The following is a 21,752-nucleotide window of genomic DNA, read 5'->3' as shown; positions in this document are numbered from 1 at the left end:
ATTTGAATCCTTATTACAATGGGTGTGCATGTGCATTTGTAGCCAACTCAAGCTACCCGCAGCACAGTTTACTCTATATTTAAATAGATGTGACTTTTACTCTGAGCTCACAGGTAGCCAGGTTACTGCTTGTTAGAATCACAACATGCACCTATAGGTGTACACCGTTTTTACCCATCATCCTCTACTCCAAGGAGCTGTCCAGGGTTCTGAGGAGGGGCTGTTTTCACTCCCTCACTGGCCTCACCCACTGCGTTTACTGCCTGTGGGTAGTAGTCGCTACACGGCCAGGCTTGAATGGACTCAAGTGGCAATATCACCCTAACTGATGACTAAGTGCACTACAAGTGCTGTACTTCCATAATGTCTTGCTAAATTGTAACGACCACTGTCAAGCCCAAGCTGAGTATGAGGGCTATAATGTGGCTCGTGCTGAAGAAAACAGCTCGCCCTCTTACCCACCAAAACATACTCACCCACTTACTGTGAGGCAGTCCATGACTGACCCAACTCAACTCCCTCGGTCTCCAACAAGACGCTTCGTTGAACTATAAAGTGAATGTGCAACTCCCCTTAATATGTCTCTGTAGTAATGTCCCACATTCTCCCCTCTCATAACTATGCACCTCAATCATTTTTTTCTCTCTGGATTGTAGAAAACAAGTACATATATATATATATATATATATATATGAAATAAAGGTTTGCATAAAAGGAATTATTGTCGTATTTGTGTCTGTCTGTTGCTGAGGCTGTGGAGTAACTTGACTGTCACTACTGTCTTGTAACTTCCCCATATAGCCAACTGGATGACTCAGGCTTACACGTCATGAATACAGGGTTTAATCATTACAGTCACATACTTCCGAGACATCCAATTCCTCAAAGTTCATCCCAATCTGATCATTTATTTAACACAGGCATCCCTTTATAAAACATACCAACAACGTGTGCAATACAGACATTCTGATCTTACACAGACAACAACGTCTGCGTCGTAATACAATATGTACAGCTATACAAAGAAAGGAAATGTTCACAATGTCAACAACAACAAAAAAAACACGTCATTAATCAGAACCTTGCAAATGTGCATATTGTAGGGATTATTCCAATTGCACACTGGAAGTCTATTGGCAGACCGTGAATCTGACCACCTGAAAGTGCACAAGTGAATCCATGATGGGATTTACAGCACGGTATTTCGATGAGACTAATGACCCCTCCATTGACATATACTATGAAGAGAGCTTCACGTCACGTCACAGCACCCATACTCATTTAACATTTGGTTAAAAATGCACATTTTCACCTGCATGGCACATATACTTTATCTACACATATTTTCATGAAGACATTTCACCCATGGAGAGTCTTCTCGCCACCTCGTTGACCAAGAGAGACGGCAGGGGCACTTGGTGAGAGTCCTGTCTCAAGTGCTCAGCCATGTGAAAAGCCCAGGCTTCGTCCCAAATGGACCCCTATTCCCTTGACAGTGCACCACTTTCACCCGAGTGTTCTGATCAAAAGTCGTGCACTTTAAAAAGGCAATAGGGTGCCGTTTGGGACGCGGCCCCAGACCGACTGTCCGTCTTACACTGCCACGTCAGTGGTCCCTGAGATACCTAAAAAATGGCACAAGCCACTCTGTGAATAACCTGCTATAGTAAACAAGGAGTGCAAGTGTGTTTGCGTCGGTGCACTTTTGTGCCTATCTGAGTGTGCGGGCATGTGTGTGCGTGTTGGTTTGAGTTATGTATTGTTGTAGGGGTTTTAAAATTGCACTTTGAAGAGGATTCCTCTTCTATTCCCATGACAGAGCACTATGTAGATCCGCTGAAATTCGGGTAGCCCAACGCGATAGAGCCTCTTGGTCATGGTTTGAGGCTTCAAGGGTTTTTCTAGAACAATAAAGTACACATGGTCAAACCATTACATTGTGTAAAACACACTATCAGGGCAGCAGCATACCTCATCTAGACTTTACATAGAACAAAGTGCAAAGAAACACTACTGAAATGCACTAGCTCCTTGCCTCTCCTGCATGAACAGACATATATTACATACCTCCATGACAGTGTGGATCCAGTTGAGCATATCGTCCACGTTACAGTAGACCCCTGGTCGACCCTCTCTGGCACAGCCGATCCCCCAGCTCACCACCCCCACCAGCTGCCATTGTTCTGACAGGTACACAAGAGGACCACCACTGTCTCCCTACAACACATGACCCAACAATGGCATTAGGTACCCCGGAATTACGCACTATACACATATGGCAACTGCCAAAGTTGAGGGTGGATACTCGACAGAGTGTCATAAGGTCTTCGCGTTTTGTTTTCTTACAGGACGAGTCCATCAACGTATTCACGCCAAAATCTATCTTAGTCTCTCTTCTGTTTTTCGCAAAGCGAACATTCCACTTCGTACCTGACATGCGTCCACTTTGCCCTTCAGGTAACCAGCGCAAAGCATCCTGGAAGTGATTGAGGAACCGTAGACAGTGGGACTGGAGCACTGAGCGCTGTCTATAAGGGGAAGGGTAGCCTTCTGGAGGACAGGAGACACTTTACCTGAGAGAGAAAAGGTGACAGAGGGATGAGAAGGAGAAGAGGAGAAAGTGACTACTAACATTCTGTGAGAATCACTTTGAGCATGTGTGCTTGTTGGATAGAGATGAAGAGGGTAATAGAAAGGCAAGTTTTGTTTGCTCTGTGCTCACCCTTCTCCTCCAGGTAGCCCCAGCCTGTCACCGTCATAGTGTCTCCTGCCTTCAGTCCCAGGTTCTTAGGGGGCAAACACACGGGCCGACGAGAGTCTGGTGGAGGAAACAGAACTTTAATGACATAAATCAATCACAGTCTACTCTCATTACAGTCTAAATATACAGTATTTCCCTAGAGGGATGTCCCATGCTGCAAGACTCATTGAAATTGACAGTTTGATAAATTGGCCACTAGAGGTCAGAATCTACCATGAATGCATTCTCTCTTCCTGGAATCGAACTGCTTTTACGAGTAGATATTTCCATGTCATTATGTAGTGCTTTAGCATTCATTTTGAGAGTGCTGGGAAATGTTCTTTGTGTTAAGTCAATTCAAAACAAGAATAGGTGGATGTGGGGCTTTTGTTATGTCTAGCCTTTGAGAAACCGGGAACTGTCCAGCAAATTCAGTACCACAGTCTGTGCGTTGCTAAAATGTCACGTTGGGGACATACTTCCTACAGTGATGGGTTTGGTCAGCCTCATCATGGCCAGGTCGTAGTCGTTGCGGGCTGCGTTGTATTGTCCGTTCAGTATGATCCTGTCTACATATGAGCCTCCCAGGGTGCCCATGTATGTCCTCCCAGACACCACCTGCCAGCGACTCAGCTCTTTCTTACTACTGTAGGACCAGGAGAGGGATGAGGTACAGGAGTTAACAGCAGAACCTCTGTCTCTAGATGCTTAAGCATAGTATACGATTGCTTACTTTATGGGAGTTTCCACATTGGACGGTCAGAGTTAAATCGTTTATGTCTGGTTAAGCTAGCTGTAGATATCCAGAGTGGATACGCACACATTCTAGGGTGTATGTGATTTTACATTTTTGTAATTTAGCAGACAGCAATTAGGGTTAAGTGCCTTGCTCAAGGGCACATCAACTCATTTTTCACCTAGTTGGCTCAGGGATTCGAACCAGCAGCTTTCCGGTTACTGGCCCAACGCTCTTAAACGCTAGGCTACCTGCCACCCTATTGGGTGTCCAGTGGTACTGACCCAGAGAAGCAATGCGCTGCTGTGACGACCCAGCGCGGTGACACCAGTGACCCTCCACAGGTGTGTTGTCCGTTCTGCTGCAGGCTCACCTGCCACGGCCACTCTTCTATAGATGCATCCACACCCCCCACGATACGGTCCGATCTCCCCCGCTCTCCACAGTCTGACACACACACAGGGGAAAGACAGTTTAGTAAAGTACAGAAGTTGCCTTGTACGCAAAGGTAGTTTGACGAGAAAATATAGAATTGGCAGTGGGGTAAAACGCAAATTAGAACTTTGGCAGTTAGCGTTGCTACCTGTTAGTTAAGTAACACACTCAATCTAGCACGGACCCTTTACAAAGTGGCTTGTTGCTTGGATCCTGTCATGTTTGCCTGCACTCTCCATCACTGTCGGAGATGGAGATTGTAGTCCGAACCTATCTGTCTGTCTCTGTGTGTCAGTCTTTCTGTTGCTATCTCTTGTATAACTCAATTCCTAGAGAACTTGGATGATAAATATCACTCAAGTCTTTTACCAATGATCAGTCGGGGGAAAGAGTGGGGGAGTCCAGTAGAGTGGGAGAGGAAGGTGACAAAGTGCATTCGGAAAGTAATCAGACCCCTTGACTTTTTCCACATTTTGTTTGTTACAGGTTACAGGTTACTATTCTAAAACGGATTCAATAGTTCATTTTCCTTATCAATCTACACACAATATTTTTACAAATGTATTACAAATAAAAAACAGACATTTCACATTTACAGAAGTATTCAGCCCCTTTACTCAGTACTTTGTTGAAACACCATTGGCAGCCATTAGCCTCGAGTTGTCTTGGGTATGACGCTACAAGCTTGGTACACCTGTATTTGGGGAGTTTCTCCCATTCTTCACTGCATATTCTCTCAAGCTCTGTCAGATAAGATGGGGAGAATTGCTGCACAAATATTTTCAGGTCTTTCCAGAGATGTTTGATCGGGTTCAAGTCCGGGCTCTGGCTTGGCCACACTTGGGCATTCAGAGACTTGTCCTGAAGCCACTCCTGCGTTGTCTTGGCTGTGTGCTTAGGGTTGTTGTCCTGTTGGACGGTGAACCTTCGCCCCAGTCTGAGGTCCTGAGAACTCAGGTTTTCATCAAAGATCTCTCTGTATTTTGCTGGGTTCATATTTTCCTCGATCCTGACTAGTCTCCCGGTCCCCGCAGCTAAAAAAACATCCCCACAGCATGATGCTGCCACTGCCATGCTTGACTGTAGGAATGGTGCCAGGTTTCCTCCAGACGTGTCGCTTGGCAATCAGTCCAAATAATTCTATCTTGGTTTCATCAGACCAGATAATTGTTTTTCCATGGTCTGAGAGTACTTTAGGTGCCTTCTGGCAAACTCCAAGAGGGCTGTGATGGTCCTTTTACTGAGGAGTGGCTTCCATCTGGTCACTCTACCATAAAGGCCTGATTGGTGAAATGCTGCAGAGATTGTTGTCCTACTGGAAGGTTCTACCATCTCCACAGAGGAACTCTGGAGCTCTGTTAGAGTGGCCATCGGTTTCTTGGTGATCTCTCTGACCAATGCCCTTCTCCCCTGATGTCTCAGTTTGTCCAGGCGGCCAGCTCCAGGAAGAGTGTTGGTGGTTCCAATTTTATTCCATTTAAGAATGATGGCGCAAACTGTGTTTCTGGGGAACTTCAATGATACAGACATGTTTTGGTACCCTTCCCCAGATCTGTGCCTCGACACAATCCTGTCTCAGAGCTTTACGGACAATTCCTTCAACCTTGTGGCTTGGTTTTTGCTCAGAAATGTACTGTCAACTGTGGGACCTTATATAGACAGGTGTGTGTCTTTCCAAATCACGTCCAATCAATTGGATTTACCACAGGTGAAACAGGATGCACCTGAACTCCATTTTCAGTCTCATAGCAAAGGCTCTGAATACTTATGTAAATAAGGTATTTGTTTTTTATTTTTAATAAATGTGCAAAAATGTCTACAAACCTGTTTTCACTTTGTTGTTATGGAGTATTGTGTGTAGATTGTCGAGGAATTATTTTATTCAATCCATTTTAGAATACTGTTGTAACGCAGGGGTGGTCAACTCCAGTCCTCGAGGGTCACATTTTCGACCACTTTTCCTAGCAAACACAGCCGATTAATCAAATTGCATTCTAAACTGAAGCTCATGATTTGGTGATTATTGGAGTCAGGTATGACCCTCGAGGACAGGAATTGCCCACCCTTGCTGTAACGTGACATCAAGTCAAGGGGTCGTGACTACTTTCCGAATGCACTGCAGTGTGAGGCTGGGCATCAGAGGCAGAGGCTTACCGGAGCAGGTCAGGGAGATCACAGATCCTGAGTTACACACCTGGCTGGAATCAAACAGAGAGGGGAATTCAACACAGAGTACATACACACATCCCATGTGGTGTGCATAGAAACACATTCAAAACGCGACTACCAAACATCATAGGTCGACATTGAGACAGATTCCAGAGTTAATCTTCAGTGTTGGTTTAGTGTCAGTCAGACATCACATACTCGTACTTCTTGTTTCCTCTAATTACGGAAACAAGGACGGGGAAAGAACAGAAACTCCTAAATGGTTTGTGTCAGAAAAACAGAGAGCATTGCACAGTCAGAAACACACGTCTCTCTCTCTCGAGAGATGACTGTAACGTGTACGCTGGGAGTTGGAGAGTGTGCGTAACAATGACTCAGTTGTACACGTCACAAGTAGAGAGAGAGACAAGAAAAGGAAGCAGAAGAAAATAAAAAAAAGAGGACCTGTTTTTCCAGTTCCTTTGGCTGTTTTAGAGTAAACAGACATGGTGGTGCCATCCAATCTGTCATGAGTGGCATTCATGCCTTCTATTTGGCATGTCACATCTGCCTGAGCCGAACTAGCCATCTTACTACAAACAGTGGCAGGGGGATGGGCGTGGACCAACAGTAACACTACATAGTGAACAGTGCAACAGTGATGCAGGCATAGCTGCATGGTCAATATAGTCATTGACTTTTATTCAACTTTTATTTTACAAGGCGGTTCAATACAGAACAAATGACTGTTTACAATTATGGCCTGGCGAAAATAAGACAAGTACCATAGGAGGAGTACAGACAGAAGTACCCAAAGTGGGATCATTCATTTAGACCTGTTTCAATTCTCCATTTATTAAGATAATTATCCAACCGTATTTGATACCAAGGAACTGTGTATATTTTTACTGATTCCGTTCTCCTTTCTGTTGAAACTGAATCTCACAGCTGGAAAGTGTCCGAGTGAGCGTCAGAACACAGTAGAGTCACACCACGTTAACAGGCTCAATTACCACCCGGCTTCTAATGCTTACCGGTCAATGACAGTCTGGTAAATGGGCGTGGTTTCGGCTGCGACCCTGACCCCTGAGAACGGTCCTGTCTTCAGGGACGAGGACAAGTTCCTCACTGAGATGGTACTACTGACGGGTTTACTGTGGGAACGAGTGGAGACGGAGAGATATTTTAAAGACATTTAAGAGAAACTGAATATGTTAAGGGGGAAACTGTAGCTAAGCTGCTAGGTGAGTGAGTGAGTGAGTGAGTGAGTGAGTGAGTGAGTGAGTGAGTGAGTGAGTGAGTGAGTGAGTGAGTGAGTGAGGTTGGGAGGAGACCCACTAGGTGTAGCCCAGCTGTTGACAGGCTTTCTCTGTGTGTTGCTGGGTCCAGTCCTCACTACACACACTCCTCCATCCTGTCCCGGCACTGTAGATCTGGAGAACACTCTGCTCAGAGACCAGACGCACTGCACAGAGAAATGATGAGAGAGAGAGAGACAAAGAGAGAGAGAGAGAGAGAGAGAGAGACAAAGGGAGAGAGAGTGACAAAGAGAGAGACAGAGACAAAGAGAGAGAGAGAGAGACAAAGAGAGAGAGAGAGAGTGACAAAGAGAGAGAGAGAGAGAGAGTGACAAAGAGAGAGAGAGAGTGACAAAGAGAGAGAGAGAGAGTGACAAAGAGAGAGAGAGAGAGAGAGAGAGAGTGACAAAGAAAGAGAGAGAGAGCGAGAGAGAGAGAGAGCGAGAGAGAGAGAGAGACAGACAGAGAGAGAGAGAGAGAGAGAGAGACAGAGAGCGAGAGAGAGAGAGAAACAAAGAGAGCGAGAGAGAGAGAGAGAGAGAGAGACAAAGAGAGAGAGAGAGAGAGAGAGAGAGAGAGTGACAAAGAGGGAGAGAGTGACAAAGAGAGAGAGAGTGACAAAGAGAGAGAGAGAGAGAGAGAGAGAGAGTGTGAGTGTGTGAGTGAGTGAGTGAGTGAGTGAGTGAGTGAGTGAGTGAGTGAGTGAGTGAGTGAGTGAGTGAGTGAGTGAGAATAAGAATGAGAGGAAACATATAGAATTGACACAGAGACAGATGTATAAAGATGTATAGATGGAGTGGTGTGTGTGAGTACCTGTCCGTGTGTGTGTGTACATGTATGCATGCTTGTGTGTTTGTGCATGTGTGTGTGTGTTTACCTGGAAAGGTAGTGTTGACCGTCATGTTGGTCACACAGGTGAGCTCGTCCTCTCCTCCTGAACAGTCCGCCATCCCATTACACGCTTTGTCCAGGGGAATGAACTTCACAGACCGGGAGCAGAAAAAGTACTTACTGTTGATCAGCTGTGCGACTGGGGACAAAATGGAAGGGGTGGGGGGTGAAAGGAGGAGAGAGTACAGAAGACAGATACAGGTTCTTGAAATAATATGGTTTGGCGACTGAAATGAAACATTCTCGCTACTGTTTGATTGTGAATCATTGAGCATTTGCACAGAGGGGGTAAAGTACTAGTATGTCTTGTGTTAGCAAAGGCTGGGAGAGGGTGCAGAGGTGGGCTTGAGTCCCAAACGGCACCCTATTCCCTACATATTGCACTACTTTTGACTGCGCTACTCTTGATCCCTACTACGTAGGGAACAGGGTGCCGTTTGGGATGCAGGTATGATGGGTGTTGAAGCTGGACTCACTGAAGTATCCAGCCGTGACCAGGATCCCCAGCACTACCAGTACCATCAACACGGTGATCAGGACCCTCTTCCTCGATGAGGACTTCCCTTTCTGGGAGTTCGGCGCCGTCATGACTTTTCTTTTCCGACCAGGCCGCACTACAACTGAGAGAGAGGAAGATAGAGACAGAGCAATCAGCATTTTGTAGCTATTTCAAACGTAGACACGTGCAACTAAAGCATAATTGGACAGTATGACATTGCATAGTATTCGGTACTTGTGCAATATTATTTCAAAATGTATCAATTCCACAACAATGGCTTACCTTGTTGTCTAGGATTTAATGGTCTATTGCTTTCTTCAGCGAGCCAGGTGTCAGTCTGGAGAGAGAGAGAGAGAGAGAGAGAGAGAGAGGACAGTGAATGAGACAAAGGGAATCTTACTGTGCTCAGTGCAGAATGTGTGACAGTGTGTACGAGTGTGAGGTTCTCGGGCCGAGAGAAGGGGAGGCATGACAGATTGGATCAGGAGCACACACACAAAACACAGTGTGCCTCCCATCACAAGGTTGTGTTTGACTGTCACGCCTAGTGCTGTGGGCACAATTCCAAGGCCCGGTCCGACACAGAGACAGAGACAGTCATATGACACAGGCTCAGGTGTGGCTCTCTGCTCTTTATGTAGTTGCTTTACGCTGTTCGATTCCACTCCATTTAAGGACAATAGATCTTAAATGGTGGAGCATGTTATATACACACAGTAATATAATGAGTCAAGCTATAGATTACTTAATTAAAGTTATGCAATTGACAGCTCTGCCCAGGCTTTACTGTTCTCTAAATGACACTGTGTTCATGATTATATAATTGTTCAGTTGTACAACAACGCAAGTACCTGCCATCATAGCTGTCATGAGTCATAGGTCATTACCCCGGTGGATGAAACCACCTGACGACTGGTGAAACAACCGTCACGACCCGAAAGCAACAACATCCCAAAGTACCAATGACAGGCCTCTCAAGCAGTCTGTTAGGTATCTACAGTACTGGCTGTTTAGTCAGATCTCTCCAACTGGCGGCACAAATACTGTACAAATCTGTCACCAGACTAATACACTACGTGTAAAGTCTGCAGACTGTCACCTGGTCCTTCCTGACACGCTGAGCAACAGCGAACTCAAGTCCTGCTGAGACTGAGGCTGTCCTAATATGGCTTCCCATACAATACGCCATCCCGCAGATATGGAGGGTCATACTGACGGAGGGACACTGACGGAGGGACACTGACGGAGGGACAAGGAAAGTGGTTGCTATAGGGAGGGACAGGGCTCTTAGTGGCTGGGTAAACACAGTTCTTACCTGCTGCTGGTCTTCTGTATTTACAGTTCTGTGCTTTTGTTTACAGATTATACCATTAAATCCCAAATCCAAAAAGACTTCTTTTAGTTTTTTTATTGGTACAGTGGCTTGTGAAAGTATTCACCCCCTTGGCATTTTTCTTATTTTGTTGCCTTACAACCTGGAATTAAAATAGATTTTTGGGAGGGTTGTAATCATTTGATTTACACAACATGCCTACCACTTGAAGATGCAAAATATTTTTTATTGCGAAACAAACAAGAAATAAGACAAAAACAAACAGAAAACTTGAGCGTGCATAACTATTCACTCCCCCAATGTCAATACTTTGTAGAGCCGCCTTTTGCAGCGATTACAGCTGCAGGTCTCTATAAAGTATGTCTCTATAAGCTTGGCACATCTAGCCACTGGTATTTTTGCCCATTCTTCAAGGCAATACTGCTCCAGCACCTTCAAGTTGGAAGAGTTCTGCTGGTGTACAGCAATCTTTAAGTCATACCACAGATTCTCAATAGGATTGAGGTCTGTGCTTTGACTAGGCCATTCCAAGACATGTAAATGTTTCCCCTTAAACTGCTCGAGTGTTGCTTTAGCAGTATGCTTATTGTCATTGTCCTGCTGGGAAGGTGAACCTCCGTCCCAGTCTCAAATCTCTGGAAGACTAAAACTGAATTTCCCTGTAATTAGCGCCATTCATCATTCCTTCAATTCTGACCAGTTTCCCAGTCCCTGCCAATGACAAACATCCCCACAACATGCTTCACTATGGGGATGGTGTTCTCGGGGTGATGAGAGGTGTTGGGTTTTTCGCCAGTCATAGTGTTTTCCTTGATGGCTAAAAAGCTCACTTTTAGTCTCATCTGACCAGAGTACTGTCTTCCATATACATGCCTTTGGCGAACTCCAAACATCTTTGCTTATTTTTTTCTGGTCACTCTTCCGTAAAGCCCAGCTCTGTGGAGTGTATGGCTTAAAGTGGTCCTATGGAAAGATACTCCAATCTCTGCTGTGAAGCTTTGCAGCTCCTTTAGGGTTATCTTTGGTCTCTTTGTTGCCTCTCTGATTAATGCCCTCCTTGCCTGGTTCATGAGTTTTGGTGGGTGGCCTGGCAGGTTTGTTGTGATGCCCTATTCTTTCCATTTTTTAATCATGGATTTAATGGTGCTCTATGGGATGTTCAACGTTTCAGATATTGTTTTATAGCCCAACCCAACCCTGATCTGTATTTCTCCACAACTTTGTCCCTGACCTGTTTGGAGAGCTCCTTGGTCTTCATGGTGCCGTTTGCTTGGTGGTGCCCCTTGCTTAGTATTGTTGCAGACTATGGGGCCTTTCAGAACAGGTGTATATATATATATACTGAGATCATGTGAGAGATCATGTGACACTTAGATTGCACACAGGTGGACTTTATTTAACTAATTATGTGACTACTGAAGGTAAATGGTTGCACCAGTTCTTATTTAGGGACTTCATAGCAAAGGGGGTGAATACATATGCACGCACCACTTTTCCGTTTTACTTTTTTTTCTGAATTTTTTTAAACAATTGTTTTTTTCTTCACAAATGTGGACTTTTTTTGTGTATGTCCATTCCATGAAATCCAAATAGAAATGCATTTAAATTACAGGCTCTAATGAAACAAACTCGAAAAAACGCCAAGGGAGGTGAATCTTTTTGCGCTGTATATGTTGACATCAAGCAACATGGTAGTGAGCCATTCTCAAGTGGTATTCATATACAACGTCCCCTATTTTCACAAATCAGCTTCCAGTGAAATCCCATCATTTGCATCAAGTCTTCCTGTCTATTCTCCATGGAGACGGGTCTAAATCTGGAAACTAAAACAGAGGGATCTACCAACATAGAGGAGAAGAACAACAAAACAACTTCAACTTCGTAGAAAAAGAGAAGTCGGACAGAAACGTTCAGAAACGTTACAGCCTTATTTGAAAATGGATACAATTGTTTTTCCCCCTTATCAATCTACACACCCATAAAGACAAAGCAAAAACAGGTTTTTAGAAATATTTGCAAATGTATTAAAAATAAAAACTGAAATATTACATTTACAACATAAGTATACAGACAGTTTACTCAGTACTTTGTTGAAACACCTTTGGCAATGAATGCAGTCTTGAGTCTTCTTGGGTATGACGCTACAAGCTTGCCACACCTGTATTTGGGGAGTTTCTCCCATTCGTCTCTGCAGACATACTCAAGCTATGTCAGGTTAGATGGGGAGTGTCGCTGCAAAGCTATTTTCAGGTCTCTCCAGAGATGTTTGATCGGGTTCAAGTCCGGGCTCTGGCTGGGCCACTCAAGGACATTCAGAGACTTGTCCAGAAGCCACTCCTGTGTTGTCTTGGCTGTGTGCTTAGGGTCGTTGTCCTGTTGGAAAATGAACCTTCGCCCCAGTCTGAGTTCCTGTGAGCTTTGGACCCGGTTTTCATCAAAGATCCCTCTGTACTTTTCTCTGTTCATTTTTCTCTCGATCCTGACTAGTCTCCCAGTCCTGACCGCTAAAAAACATCCCCACAGCATGATTCTGCCACCACCGTGCTTCACCATAGGGATGATGCCAATTTTCCTCCAATCTTGATTTCATCACACCAGAAAATATTGTTTCTCATGATCTGAGAGTCCTTTAGGTGCCTTCTGGCAAACTCCAAGCAGGCTGTCATGTGCCTTTAACCGAGGTGTGGCTTCCGTCTGGCCACTCTACCATAAAGGCCTGATTGGTGGAGTGCTGCAGATGGTTGTCCTACTGGAAGGTTCTCCCATCTCCACAGAGGAACTCTGTAGCGCTTTGATTGTGACCATTGCGTTCTTGGTCACTTCTCTGACCAAGGCCCTTCTCTCCCAATTTCTCAGTTTGGCCGGGTGGCCAGCTCCAGGAAGAGTCTTGTCGGTTCCAAACTTAATTTTAGAATGATGAAGGCCACTGTGTTCTTGGGGACCTTCAATGCTGCAGACATTTTTTGGTACCCTTAACCAGATCGGTGCCACGACACAATCCTGTCTCGGAGCTCTACGGACAATTCCTTTGACCACATGGCTTGGTTTTTGCTCCGGCATGCACTGTCAACTTTGGGACCTTATATAGACAGGTTTGTGCTTTTTTCAAATCATGTCCAATCAATTGAATTGACTCCAATCAAGTTGTAGAAACATCTGAAGGATGATCAATGGAAACGGGAGGCACCTGAGCTCAATATAGAGTACCATAGCAAAAGGGTCTGAATACTTATGTAAGTAAGGTATCTGTTGTATACATTTGCAAACATTTCTAAAAACCTGTTTTTGCTTTGTCATTACGAGGTATTGTGTGTAGATTGATGGGATTATTATTTATTTTTTAAATACATTTTAGAAGAAGGCTGTAGCATAACAAAATGGGGAGGGGGGCTGTGTGTGTCAGAGAGGCGGACACACTGTGCCTGACTGTAAGCGTCCTATGGTAAAGCCTCAAATGAAGTAACTGCTAGACATGGGTTTGCGTTCAACTTGCCTTGGAGTTCTTCCACATGTAACACAACAGTAAGACCAGAGAACACAAGTTTACCGAAAAAGCTAATTTCATATAGATATTTGATTCACATACTGTATAATCTTCCATTATATAAACATAATTTGGACGGCTACAGGGTATGGTACCAGTCTTTCATTAAGGAAAATGCTTACTCGTTTAGGAAAAGTGTTGAACGACAATGGCAGATAAGTGAAAGAGATCGCTCCCGTACGATTAGCATTAAACACAACACGGGATTGCATGCCTGTGCACACGGACCGTATGGAAATGTTGATTTGAATGACACGCTCACACGCACAGAGACGTGCGAGTGTGTCATTCAACACTCTTTTATGATTTGCATGAGTCATAGGGACGCTGCTGGTTGGTGGAACTCTGCACGTAGATGTACTGTAAACACAAACGTATCTAGGTGAACGTCAGCAGGCTGTGTGACCAGGAAATATGGTTACAAAGAGCGAGCAGAAAGGAGAGAAAGAGGTGGGAGAAGAGGAGGGTGAGCCAGTTCAACTTGACATGTGACTATACACATCTTGGAGCTGACTGCTGACTGCCCAGTACCAAACTCAACAGAAAAGCCTGCAAGGTTTCATCAAAGGTGACCAGCAATATACAGCGCGTAGCAAACTATCGAAAACAGAGACTCCTAGTGACGGGTAGACCATATATAAACAAGAGATCACTAACTGCTGGCCCTTCTCCATTCATTGTGCATCTTGAAGGATCGCCTACTTTGCAACACCATATCTAAAAGCACAACCGAAACCTGAATCAGACAATCTGCTGTATGTCAATGATGACCTCATTGCAAGAATTCAATTTGACAAACAGTTGGCATACACTTACAAGGTGTGGTGGAATAAAATCCCAGAGAGAGAGAGAAATATGCAGAGCGAGACAGAGACACAGAGAGAGAGAGAGAGAGAGAGAACGAGAGAGAGAGAGAAATATGCAGAGAAAGACAGAGATAAAGAGAGAGAGAGAAAACGAGAGCGAGAGAGAGGATAAGTTAAATATATAGAAGTGACATGTAGACAGATGTATGCAGATGTACATGCTTGTGAGGGAGCAAGACAGAGGTGTGTTCAGGTAGTTTGGCCCATTTGGCTAATGCAGTAGAGTAAACACTGGGACTAGACCCAGTTTGCATTTGAGGAAGCACCTAGGGAAGCAGAGCTGGGCCACAGAAGGTTTCACTGATAAAATCACTTGGCATGTTTCACCTTGGCGTATTCAAAGGTGCTCTCTCTCCTTTGCAGATTGCATTTTAATGTGAGAGAGCAAGAAAGGCCTTTAGAGAAGTTACTTGTGAGTTTTAATCTCCAGCAACAAACACACAGACACATTCATGCATACACACGCAAATGCACACCAGTTCCGTACACGAACTGACCGCTGATCACTTAGTCTTTCTGGCACCAAGGCACATCGTCTTCCCTACGTAATGCTGCAGGCTGACCACAAAAACTACAGACGTGTACAATCCCAATAACCCGAATCTACGTCTATTTCACACATATCGATCTCACAAGAATCTAGACATTGTCAGAACAGTCGCCTCAAAATTAGACTTTAAAACTTCAACATGGTAATACTTTAAAATGCACTTGAGGATCGCTTTGCTTTGCAAGGGACTATTTGTATATATAACAATTGTTCGCTAAACACACGGACTGTACTTTCATAGACAGATACACATGGCCATGTCATCCCATATGTTTAGTTTTTCTCTAAAGTCTCACCCCTGTGAACCTGTAAACCACAATTGAGTCCACAGTAAGAGCTGAGTGACAGGTGATTGATGATACTCCACCGGCGATTGGCCTGATCCCCTATCTTCACAGACTGTGGTCTCCATCTCTACTCACACTCATGGTGCTGAAGTCCCCTCTCAGCTGGCCCAGACTCACAGGTCACAGGGTACAGAGGATGCACTGCCCTTCGGTCTCTGGAGCGAGTAGAACTCCCTTCGACAGAGTCTCCCTTCCCCTTCGTCTTGTGCCTCCTCTCCCTCTACCTCCACAGTTTTACCTCTCACAACTCTGTGCCGGTCCGTATGGTTATTCTCGCTTCCTTCTCTGTCTCTCTCTCTCTCTCTCTCTCTCTCTCTCTCTCTCTCTCTGTCTCTCTCTTTCTATCTTTCTCTCTCGCCCTCTCAAAACCCTGTTCTTTGTCCCTCAATTCACCTGCGGCGAAACTCGATCTGTCCTGCAGGCTGCCTAACTTGCCCTGCTGCTGTAAAAGTATGCTGCTGTATTAGCGACTGCCGGTGTGTTCCTGTGCGTATCCGTGTTGCTGAAATCCACAGGGATTTGTTGTGAGTGACCCAGCCCCATGCTCGCCAAACAACACCAAACCATTATCTGTAATAGGACACCTTATGCCCTCCTCTCTCTCCATGTGTACTTCCTCTATCTCTCTCCTCACACAAACTAGCTCGACTGATCTGGTGGCGCTTTCTCTCTCTTTTTCTGTTCCCCTATCTCTCGTCCATGAATGTATGAAAAAATGCACGTGCACAAATAAGCGCGGACACACAGGAGCAGACACACGCAGACGGGCAAAGAGCGCACGCGGGCGTACACACGCGCACGCACACATTCAAACACAAGCACCTGGTGTGTGTAGTGAGTCGCCTTCAGGTCAGGGCGTGGGCCAGTCCTGTCCTGTTGTTTTGACTGAATAATTAGGAGTCTGTAGAATCAGTCGGAGTTCCAGTCCGACGATGCTCTCTGAGCCAGAGGACATATGTCTCATAACCCAGGAATGCATACGTGATCACAATCATATTTTGGGACGGAGACTGTTTTTTCTACTGTAACTCCCCTTGTTCAAAAACCCTCCTCACTCGGGGATTTGACAATCGTATTGCCATAAAAGCTTGATATAATATCCCTCCACCCCTCAGGCTAAGTGTGGCACAGAGGTGACATTTCTGGAAATGTTTTAATTGTGTCACTGGAGTAAATAATCGGTCCGTTTCCTTCTGGGTTCTCAATGTTTCCTTCCTTCCAGTCAATGGTCAACAATAGGTCCATTTTCCTTTGATGTCTACTAACAGCTTGCATACTCTAAGTGATTCATAACCCAATAACTTACTTCACTGTGAGCCCGACTGTTTCCTCATTGAACAATGCTAACAAATGAACTCTGACTACCAATACAGATCTGTGGTTTTGTGGTCATGCTACACAAAAGCATCAAGGAGTCATACCTAAGGTTTACATATGTACTCAAGGGATCAACACAGTCAAAAACCAGTCTATGTTCGTGCAAATTGCCTGGTTTACTTTTGCAGAACCTATGCGGTCTCGCGTTGTCCGAGAGGTTATGTGAGAGTGAGCAAGAGAGAGGGACAGTTAGAGAGAGAGAGAGAGACAAAGAGAGGACAGGATAAAAGAGAATGGTCCTCTGTTGAGAACAGAAGCTGATTGTAATCCACGATGACCCACGGTGTGACCCCTGGCCCTCTCATCACACTACTGTTTTCCAACTTCAGAACAAGGAAGTAATGCAAGTGCAGAGCTTTCTATTGGTTTCAAAGTTCGCCTCCATTAAATAAGCCCCGCCGAACCCAAATATCTTCTGAATAAGACGTTAATATGTCAGCAATAGATAGCAAAACGCTGTTCCATAGTACAGTACAAATCGACGTGTCACCGTGAACTGTTCATGTTATTGCCACCCAACTGTGATAAAAAAAAAAGTTCAGACACGGAAAGGAGGGAGACAGAGACAGTGAGTGAGGGATGCAGAGCGAGAGAGAGTGTGAATTTGTGACAGTAATGACAGTATCTGACAGTGTCAAACCAAAGATGATTTGACCGTCAAAAATACCCAGTCAACATATAGGAGCTATCCAAACCAAATTAGCTGCTTGTGAGTGTTCCTGACCAGTGGATATTTGCATAGCTAAATTACAGACACAATTTCCATGAGGTCGATTCATGGGATTTGGACGGCATTTTACAAGTACACTATGTATGCATAGTCTGTACAAAATTGTCTGGGATTGGTTAAATATTATCCAGACTGGCACTGCTGAACTAACGTTACCCTCAGGGCTCTATAGTTGTGTGGAGTGGTTTATTACGTTTGCTTTAGTGTCCCAATACCTAACCTTGAGTATCTCACAATCACTATATTTACATCTTAGTGCAAGCTCAATCAAAATGGACATTGACCATCCTCTTACCGAATATCATTTTTATCAATGTTTTCTCCTGACCTGGCGTGGCTTCTGTTAAACAGACATACCAAACATCATGAGGTTCTACAGCCATTGTTCACTCTCAACACTCATATAGAAATACAATAAGGCCTGCACAAGCAATGGTGCCCCCACATAATTGCATTACACTAAAATGCACAATAATGCACAGCCTGGCCTCATAGACTAGACGTAATATAGTAAATGTAAATCTGGGACACTCAAATTAGTATGATACGTTACGTTTGGTATGGTTACACGGGACAGAAGGTTACTTATTGCAAAAACAAAAGTAGGGTGGTTGGACGGGGTGAATGGGTAGGTGTATAAGTAAACATCTAACAACCCAAATGTTTTGTGTTCATCAAGGACAACTTGAGCATTTTAGCTTATTACCACTTTTAGCTACTTTGCATCTAACCCTTCCCCTAAAGCCTAACCTTAACAATTGAACCTAACTCCTAACCCTAACCTTAACCCTAACCTTAACATTAATCAGCCACACAAATTGGAATACGGAACATATCATACATTTTGTAAATTCGTAACGTTTTATATGAATTGAAATTCATAAAATATTGAACGAATTGCAAATCGTAACGTATCATGCGGATTGTAATTTGTAACGTATCGTACAAAATGGATGAACCATATGTACCATTTGAAACGTAACATATCACAATAATTGGAGTTTCCTGAATTTAATTTTACTATGTTACGTCAAGCCCTGAGTCCAGGTTGCAATACACAACAATACACAACACAACATTGCTTATTGAACCCCATAGAGTCTATTGACGTACCGGTGCATCAATCTAAGTAACACAATAAAAAAATCCCCATCAAAATCTGTCAGTTTTACGTTAGAAATGTCTGCAATCTGTGGCAGCCTTTGGGATTTGCATGGAAGGTGGCTGAGCTACAGCGGTGTTTGTCAGACCATGAGACATCCCAAAAATGTGTCTTCTCACAAAAACCATCTGTAGTGTCCGAACGTTTTGGCCTACAGATTATTATGTCCATTCTATGGAAAAGGGGGACTGTCAATAACACGACCCCCACAAGTGTGAAGGTAACGGTACTATAGTAAAAAAAATAATGGATAATAATGGAAGTATGAAGGTAGTTCTGTGCCTACCCCCCTTTATTTATATATATATATATATATATATATATATATGTCAGCCACTGTATATATATATTCCTAAGCTTTCTTATATTTCCTAAATATAGGACAAACACTTCAAGACCTTATTCCTCATTATTTATTTTTTGACTGTCTTTTATGAATGTGCTATTCAACGCATTTCTATGGGCTATATATTTAATAAAACATTTAATAAAATACCTTTTGATAAATATTTGCATACCTACAATTCAAAATCAAAGAGCTCAATGATCTTGAAACAAGATGGTCATTCCACGGCTTAGAATCGTAAGAATTAAATGATCAAATTGTGTCACTTACATGAGGTTAACCAGATCACTATTGACTGTCAGTCTTTCACCCTCGGTCCTAATCAGGTGGTCTCTGGTTGTTGGAGTCGATGTTTGCCTGGTGGTCTTTGTGGTCCTTGTAGTAGGACTGCAGAGGTAGAAGTGAGCTTTGACTATGCTTGCACTTCTCCACACCTCCTCTGTCCCTTTGACTACAATGTTGAATATAAGGTTTTTACATGCCAGAATCTACTCTCTCTTCCTGCTTCCTTCCCTCTCTCATTGTTTGTGTTGCTCAAGCCTGCCTACCTAGGGAGAAACCTTCATTTTATGCGATCCCACCTCTCTCTCTCTGTTTAAAAAAAAAAACATATTCAGACTCGTTTCTGGTCAGTGTGTTGTGTCCTCTCACTCTCACGTTACGCACCACCTCCTGTCTGTGTGCTTGGAGGTTTTGGATATAAGGAAGCAGTTCAGGGAAAATACTGCTCTGTGAGGAAGATTTCAAACGGAATTGGATCATAACATTTTAAGTTGTCGAACGTCAAGGTTAAAATAGTTAACAGGCAGGTCATGCACAATACTCATACTCTCTCTGTGAAGCTTTTTCTTTGCCACCTGAAGGTATCCCCTCTATACACAGCGGTGTAGGTGTATGTAGTAAACGGTCAGACCCCTACCCCCGATGCCAACACTATTGATCAGTAACTATGGGCTCAGAGATGGGAACACAGTCTCAATAGTCTCGTTCAGCAGTCGTCAGCTCTGTGTAAATGCTGTGTCGACAGTGCCTCGTCTTTTTTTTACACATTTTGTTGTGTTACAGCCAGAATTTAAAATGTACTAAATGTAATAAAATCCTATCACAGGCCTTAATACAATACCGCACAATGTCAAAGTGGAATTCTGCCCCCCCCCCCCCCCCCCCCCCCCCCCCAAAAGAAAAATAATACAAAATGTAAAGTTGAAGTTTCTTGAGTCAATAAGTATTCAACCCCGTTGTTATGGCGACCCTAAATAAGTGCAGGAGTAAACATTTGCTTAACGAGCCACGAGATAAGTTGCGCGGTGTCACACCCTGATCTGTTTGAACTGTCTTGTAGTTACCTCCATCCCCCTCCAGGTGACAACCAATTTCCCCCATCTTCCACTGTGCATTTATACCTGTGTTTTCTGTTTGTCTATTCCCTGTTTTCTAGTTTTCTGGGTTTTGACCATTTTCCCTGCCCTGACCCTGAGCCTGCCTGCTGTTCTGTACCTTGTGACACTGCCCTGGATTACTGACCTCTGCCTGCCCCTTGACCTGTCGTTTGCCTGAACCCCTGTTTTTGTAAACAGGGTTATCCTGGGGGCTAACTCTGTGGTCAATAATAGCTTTTAACATGATTTTTGAATGACTACCTCATCTCTGTACACCAAACATACAATTATCTGTAAGGTCCCTCGGTCAGGCAGTGCAATTCAAACACTGATTAAACCGCAAAGACCAGGGAGGTTTTCTAATGCCTCGTATTGAAGGGTACTTACTGGTAGATGGGTAAAAAAAAAAAAGACATTGAATGTCCCTTTGACCATGGTGACATTATTAATTACACTTTGAATGGTGTGTCAACACACCCAGCCACTACGAAGACACAGGCCTCCTTCCTAACTCAGTCTTCATTTTTGCCAGAAACTGGGAGAATAATTCACCTTTCAGCAGGACAATAACCTAAAACAGAAGGCCAAATCTACACTGGAGTTGCTTACCAAGAAGCTAGTGAAAGTTCCTCAATGACCGAGTTACAGTTTTGACATGAATGATCAACTACCAATTTGACAGAGCTTGAAGAATTTTGAATTGACAAATCTTTCACAATCCAGTTGTTGAAAGCTCTTAGAGGATTACCCAGAAAGAGTCACAACTGTAATTGCTGACTCAGTGGTGTGAATACTTATGTAAATGACATACTTCTGTATTACATTTGCAATACATTTGTAAAACAAATTGTCCTAAAAACACGTTTTTCACTTGGTCATTACGAGGTATTGTGTGTAGATGGGTCGAGAGAGGAAAACACATGTCATCACTTTTGAATTCAGACTGTAACACAACCAAATGTGGAACAAGTCAAGGGTCATGAATACTTTCTCAAGGCACTGAATATCTCCTGAGGCACTGAATGGGCTCGTGGCTTTGTGTGTAATCTATATTTGTGTGTCTTTTGTGGTTGACGGGAACCAGTTTATTGAAATCATTCATTACACGGCCTCGGTTTCGTGTGTCTTTCAACCCACCTTTCTCCATTATTATTGTATGTCATACTTATCACATTGTCTTACCAAAACGTCTCCTTCCTGGTGTGAGGTAAATCACTACTCTCCCTTACTGGCAGCCGTGCCTATCTTACCCAGAAATGAGCCAGAAGAGGAAATGCTCCGGTGATTAGCATGTAGCCTAAGAGTCTTCCTCAGGGGGAACCGTTACCTCATTCTCAAGCTCGTCTCTTCACCCTTTCCATCCCTCTTCTT

General features: G+C 43.9%; 1 protein-coding gene across 4 annotated transcripts; it reads right to left on the bottom strand.

Annotated features, from left to right (window-relative positions):
* Positions 1–882: 882 nt before the first annotated feature.
* On the bottom strand, positions 883–19,934 carry LOC110503305 (transmembrane protease serine 4). Of its 4 annotated transcripts, none has more exons than XM_036961804.2 (13): positions 19,273–19,934; positions 9,030–9,084; positions 8,725–8,868; positions 8,235–8,387; positions 7,398–7,524; positions 7,094–7,213; positions 6,066–6,109; positions 3,761–3,923; positions 3,220–3,386; positions 2,723–2,818; positions 2,431–2,573; positions 2,068–2,217; positions 883–1,901 (listed from the first exon to the last, which is right to left on the bottom strand). In XM_036961804.2, exons 3-13 carry the CDS (start codon positions 8,834–8,836, stop codon positions 1,890–1,892), a joined length of 1,287 nt encoding a protein of 428 aa, XP_036817699.2. In that variant the 5' UTR covers positions 8,837–8,868; positions 9,030–9,084; positions 19,273–19,934; the 3' UTR covers positions 883–1,889. The 4 variants fall into 4 exon arrangements, 3 of the variants coding, with proteins under 3 accessions (XP_036817699.2, XP_036817698.2, XP_090074274.1); XM_036961803.2 differs by lacking the exon at positions 19,273–19,934 and adding an exon at positions 15,463–16,203; XM_090218148.1 differs by lacking the exon at positions 19,273–19,934 and adding an exon at positions 15,337–16,096.
* Between the last annotated feature and the right edge of the window lie 1,818 nt (positions 19,935–21,752).

Source organism: Oncorhynchus mykiss, chromosome 24 (genome assembly GCF_057628025.1).
Source record: "Oncorhynchus mykiss isolate SJ-2025 chromosome 24, ASM5762802v1, whole genome shotgun sequence".
Classification (NCBI taxonomy): domain Eukaryota; kingdom Metazoa; phylum Chordata; class Actinopteri; order Salmoniformes; family Salmonidae; genus Oncorhynchus; species Oncorhynchus mykiss.
Note: the sequence above shows the minus strand (reverse complement) of the source record. Positions and strands in the feature narration are given on the sequence as shown.